General features: G+C 57.1%; 1 protein-coding gene across 1 annotated transcript in view; it reads right to left on the bottom strand.

The window, feature by feature from the left end:
- Positions 1-477: 477 nt before the first annotated feature.
- SLC6A17 (solute carrier family 6 member 17) overlaps positions 478-6000 on the bottom strand; it is a 51096-nt gene continuing 45573 nt past the window's right edge. Inside the window, exons 9-12 of the mRNA XM_056123235.1 lie at positions 5028-5220; positions 4467-4626; positions 2655-2817; positions 478-1962 (exon numbers count right to left, since the gene is read on the bottom strand). Coding sequence (XP_055979210.1) covers positions 1594-1962; positions 2655-2817; positions 4467-4626; positions 5028-5220 — 885 coding nt within the window. The 3' untranslated portion in view covers positions 478-1593. The remainder of the gene's footprint in view (positions 1963-2654; positions 2818-4466; positions 4627-5027; positions 5221-6000) is intronic.

The raw sequence follows: 6000 nt of genomic DNA, 5'->3' as shown, positions 1-6000 counted from the left end.
CACAGTCAGAAATACAAGTGTGCCTCAGCACATTCTGTGAAGGCCTATTCCTGTGACCTGCCTGTGCTCTGTCCACCAGGCACTCAAAGATGGTGGTTTGCTATTCCAGACAGTCTTCCATCAGTCTGTTTGTCCATCCATCCATCTACCCATCCATCCATCATCCATCCATCCATCCATCCATCCATCTTCCCACCCACCCTTCCATCCATCAACCCATGCATCCATCTATCCATCCACCCACCCACCCTCTCCATCCACCCATCATCCATCCATCTATCCATCCATCCATCCATCCATCCATCCATTCACCCACCCACCCTCTGCATCCACCCGTCATCCACCCGTCATACACCCATCATCCATCCATCCATCCATCCATCCATCCATCTATCCTTTCATCTGTTCATCTACCTGTCTTTCCATCCACCCTGCTTTCTTTCCTTCCATTCTTTCTTCCTTCCAATGCTTCAGACATTTCTTCTCTCTCAGGTTCTAACACTCCCATTCTGTCCACTGCGGACAGTTCCTGGGCAGTGGGAGGATCAGGGGATGCGCAGGACTGGCTACAGGGCAGAAACCCAGCCTCTCCTCTTGCAGCCTCTGGTATCCCAGCCCTGTCGGGGGCCTACCTGCACCATGGCCAGGGAGGCGTGGGAAGGTTTTCAGAGTGACCGTGTACCAGGAGGCTGTGCTTGTGCGAAGAAAGGAAAGGCCCCAAAGGGCAGTGACATTATATGTTTTGCCCCAGTGTGAACCTGGGGAAAACTTCCTGGGGGTGGGTGAGCTCCTGAATTCCAGGGGCCCCTTTCCAGGGAAGCAGCTGCCACTAGCTAGAAAGTCAGGGTGGGCTGTGGAGAGGAGCTGTGCTTTGCAATTTTGTGCTCCAAATCATCTGAATTGTGCTGTGAACCGTCTCCAGTGCTCTGGGACCCTCCTCGGGAGGGAAGAGACAGAGACCCCCATTCTGGGCTCTAAGATGGAGGGGGCGGGATGGAGACTGCGAAGCCTTAATGAAGGTGGGGAGGGTCCTGGCCCTCCCCGGCAGGATTTGAGGGCACATCCCAAGCACCCTAAGCAAGAAAATACGGGGGGCAGAGGAGCCCTTCGCTAGCCACCGCCAGGACTCGCAAGGCCTATGCTCAAGTCAGAGCACAAACAGAAGCCCAGATCCAGCCCAGCGTCAGGCCAGGCCGCCTCTGGGCCCCCACCCCCGCCCCAGAGCCTCTGCCACCACCACCTGGTGGCACAGAGGGTGCCCCGAGACCTAAGAACTGCAGATAGCAGATTATGGAGGGGGGAGAGCAGAGTAACCCTTCACGGGCGACTCAGGGTCTCCCCTGTGCTGGGAATCGGGACCCAGGGGTCACCCCAAGTTCTTCAAATGCGATTTGGTGAGAGGATCTCAGAGGGTTAGATGGGGCGGGGCCCTGGAATAGAGGGTGGAGCTTCTCCGGCCCCCCAATCTGGTTTAGGAGGCAGAAATGGCCAGGACTGGGGTGGGGTTGAGCCAGGGGAGACCCTCTATGGTGGGCAGAGGGCCTGGCCTTGGCTGGTTGGGGCTGGGGGCTGGGGTGAGGTGGGCTGGGGGGGTCACAGCTCCGACTCAGGGGTGCTGGCCAGGAGGTAGCCGCTCCCGTAGCGTCCATTGGGGTTGGTGCTGTTGTCCAGGGGCGAGGCGCTGCCAGGGCCCAGGTAGGAGCGGTGGGTGGGCATGGGGGAGGGCACCTCGCTGGGCACCTTGCTCAGGATGAAGCGGGTCTCGTCGTTCTCCTCCAGGTTGGACATGTCCTTCATCATGCGGCCCTTCTTGTAGGACACAGACAGCGTGTTGGAGCCGTCGGACAGCAGGTGGAAGTGACGCAGGATGAACACCACGGGAATGGGCAGGGTGGCCAGGACGATGAGGGTGATCAGCAGCGCCATAGCCCAGTTGGGGAAGTAGAGGTAGCGCTCGGCTGCCTGCGAGTGGACAGGGTGAGACCTCTGGCCACCCAGCCACCACCCCCTGGCCCAGCCCTCCAGGGCCACTGCCTGCTGCCACTTGGCACCTCTCCCACCATGCCTGCCTGGAGACTGGCTCATCATCAGGGGTGATACTCGGTGGAGCTGGTCACCTCAGGGGCACACTCCCCTGGGTCTCAGTGTCTGTGAGAGGGCTAGGGCATTTGCTCCACTGACAGGCCTCAGTTTCACTGTCTGTGCTCTAGGCACAGGCCAGCTTGACCATCCAGGAGGCCGTACCCATCACAGCAGCAAAGTCCCTGGTGGGCCTTCGACACTCCTCAGTGACACTCTCAGAACTTATCTCTGCCCCTGTCACATTCACTCTGACACAGGTGCTGTGATTTGCATTAATTAAACCCCCGTTCAGCTGTGAGCCACAGTGGTACACGCCAACAACAGCATGTCTGAAGACCGGGAAAAAGAGAATGGGGTGATGGCACAGTGGGGAGGGCACTTCCCTTGCACGCCACCAACCCGGGTTCAATCCCTGGACCCTATAGGGTCCCCCAAGTCCCCCAGGAGTGATCCCTGAGTGCAGAGCCAGGAGTAAACCCTGAGCACCCCCGGATATGTCCCCCTCCTCCCTCCCCCCCCAAACTGGAAAGACGTCAATGTATCCGGTCTGGGGCAGGGGGGCCACCTCTCACCTCCTCCTTGATCCAGGCGCTGTAGCCGGGGGGCGTGACCCCCAGCTGGATGATGCTGGCCGTGGTGAGCACAGCCATGCACAGCGGAGACACAAACTTCCACATGTAGAAATAGAAGCGATAGGGACGGAAGCCCAGCATCTCCGTCAGCTCCTGCATGAACCTGCCAGGTGCAGCAGAGGGTCTCAGTTGGCACCCCCACCTCCAACCCCACCCCCGCCAAGCTGGACACTTTCCCAGCGCCACCCCCTCCAGGAAGCCTTCCCAGACTGATCCCTCCCTCCTGAGCTCCCTTTACCCTTCCCCTTAATCCCACTGGATGATTTGGCTGCCCTTCTCTCACCTCCTCTATGTCCGGTTGTTCTCTCACACCGGTCCCCCATGTCTCCCATGGATATGATACTGCCCATGTGACACAGTCTGGGCAAGCCCACCAGCCCCCTGCACACTGGCCTGACTCTAGACTCCCCCTGCTGGGAAAGCCATGGAAGTGCATTCACACCCCTTAAGTCAAACCGCAGAAAGCGCCTGGTTGGCAGTTTCTAATCACCCAGTCTGAGCGAGAGGCAGAATTTTGGGAGGCCAATGGGCTATGTACATAAATGACAGAAGAAGAAAACCCTGCCTCCGTAACACCTAACTGAAATCTTGTATTTCTTTCTGCTTGGTAACTGAGAGCAACTACATAACCGATCCCAACAAATTAAATGTCAGGTATAATCACATTACAATGGCGAGATACCTACAAACATCGTCTTTGTTCACCTCTACTTTGAAATGGCCATTGTTGTTTAGACTGTGGGACTGAATGCAATAAAAATAAAGCACTCAACTTAGGTGACAAGTTTTAAAGAGCATTTGGGTATTATTTTCTTTTTTGTTTGGGGGGCCACACCTGGTGGTGTTCAGAGCTGACTCCTGACTCTGCACTCAGGGATCACTAGCAGTGGGGCTCAGGGGACCAGATGAGGTGTTGGGAATCAAACCTGGGCTGGCCACGAGCAAGGCAAGCCCCTTACATACTGTACTATCTCTCTGGCCTCAGTATTATTTTCAGTGTAATGAATTTTCTATGCAATCCTTGGATTTTGCCTTATGAATTTAAAAATAATATTCCGAGGAGGGATCCAGAGACTTTCGGACTGCAAAGGAGACAGCCCCTTGCAACTGCGTCTCAAAGCCTTTCTCTCTCTCTCTCTCTCTCTCTCTCTCTGTCTCTCTCTCTGTCTCTCTCTCTCCAGTATCCTTCCCTTCCACATCTCCTACGGGGAGCAGGTGGCTGGGGTAGCCTAGAGCCAGAGTCTAAGACCCAGTCCAGACAGGTGGGGCCGGTGGGCGAGCAGGCTAGTGGGGTTGGGGAGGTCCTTGCTGAGTGAGTGGGAGGGGCCTAGTTCTGGGCATTCCTGGGAATACAGATCTGTTCTTCAGGGAGGGAGAAGGCCAGGGCTGATGGTGAGTGTGCAACTGTCTGCCCATCATAATGCTGAACCCTCTTTTGCGACCTGAAGTTATGCCCTGGGCTAATAACGTCACACTCTTCTCAGCTCTGGGCTGATGTTTTCACCTGTGGGCTGTGCTTCTGGTGCACGGCTCTCTGGCCATCTACCAGGCACCTGGCCAGCTTAACCAGACACTGAAGAGCGGAGGCTATGGTCATTAAACGCGGTTAGAGGTGAGAGCCCCTCCCTGGCTCCTGCAGTCCTATCCTCTGGGGAGCCTCCTTTTCCCTAATGACCCCTGAGGAGCATTGGAAGCTGTGACTCGGGGATTCCCAGTGTGCTGAGAGCCCAGCCCGAGCCCACCCCCCCTTACTTCTTGGTCCCATAGATCCAGGCCACGGCGATATTCTCGAGGATGACGATGACCGTGAGAGGCAGGGTGGCCGAGTAGTCATCAAACATGGTGACAAAGTAGTTCCCGGAGCGCTGGACGAACAACAGCCCCACGAAGAATGCAAAGACACAGCAGCCCACTACAGAGAGCCGGAGGGCCGGCGTGGGGGCAAAGGCGCAGGGTGGGTGGGGTCCTCCCCAAGGTCTACAGCCCACCCTCCAGCAGGCCCAGTGAGGGCTGGGACGTGGGGCCCCACTCTGCCAGTCAGACAGCTTTTGAGGCTGGGAGGGACAAGATCCAAATGGGGCCCAAAGTCAGTATGGACAGGGGCCACCCCGTCTATAAGCTTCTCCAGGCCCTTTGGGAGAAGGGAAGATGGACAAGGTGGAGAACTGTGTCCCAGCTCATGGCCGGCATTGGGTACCAGCAGCCAGGGAGTGCACCAGCATGCCAGGCTGTGGGTCTGGACTGAGCCAACCTTGGGAAAGGAGAGCCATGCCCTGGTCCTGTCCCCGAGGTAGCCCCGGTCGGGGGTGTTACCTGTGAACATCTCCTTGGGCACCTTGAAGGTGTCGATGATGGGCGTGGTGATGCCCGCCATGGTCCCGATCATGCTGCCCAGGCCCAGGTTGATGAGCATCAGGAAGAACATGACGGACCAGAAGGGCGAGGCAGGGAAGTGCGTCATGGCCTCGGTGAAGGCGATGAAGGCCAGGCCTGTGCCCTGCACGGACTGAGGGGGCACGAGGGGCCAGGGCTCCATGAGGACCAGCCCAGACCCTGTCCCCAACCCGGACCCTGCCCTTGGGGCATTGGCTTCTTTGCTCTCTCTTTCACCCGAACCTCTACCACCGCCCAAATCCCGTGTCTGAAGCTGGTGAGTCTTAAACTTCAGTGGGCTGCAGAATCACTCTCCCGCTCCCCCACTAAGACACCAATTCAGGACTTTACCTGGGAGCACTGGGATGGACAAGACCCTTGGGGGTTTCAGAGGAAGATGCTGACATTGAGAATCATGCCCCCATAAGGCGCTCCTCCTCTAAGAAGTCTGCCCTGGTTGTTCCCAGCTCTGAATGCCAAACCCTAAGGTCACCCAGCATGAATAACCACATTGGAGTTTTTGAAGGCACCCATGCTTGGGGCTTACCCTGGGGACCAGGATCGCATCTCTTAGGGGATGGATGTGGGAATTGGGGTTCAAAAATTCCCTGGATGGCTCTGGGGGGTAGCCAAGGAGAAAAACTGCGAGTGAAGAGTGGGCTCTATGGACCCTTTTCGAGGGGACTCCATCTGTAGCCAGAATCTTTGACCATAGATGCTTTCTTGGCTGCTAGTTGACTGCAGCTGTTAGAGCCCCTGCAGGAAAGGGAATGTGGGACAAAGGCAGGGTGAGGTGAGGACTGTGGAAGCAATCGCGGGGGCGGAATATCACCGGGGGCCTAGGACCCAGATAACCCAGAGGTCTCAAATGACCCAGAGGATGGAGCACCAGAGATAGTCACCTCGACACCCT

This window comes from Sorex fumeus, unplaced genomic scaffold, assembly GCF_029834395.1.
Source record: "Sorex fumeus unplaced genomic scaffold, SorFum_2.1 ptg000047l, whole genome shotgun sequence".
Lineage (NCBI taxonomy): Eukaryota > Metazoa > Chordata > Mammalia > Eulipotyphla > Soricidae > Sorex > Sorex fumeus.
This window is presented reverse-complemented; position numbering and strand designations above follow the sequence as displayed.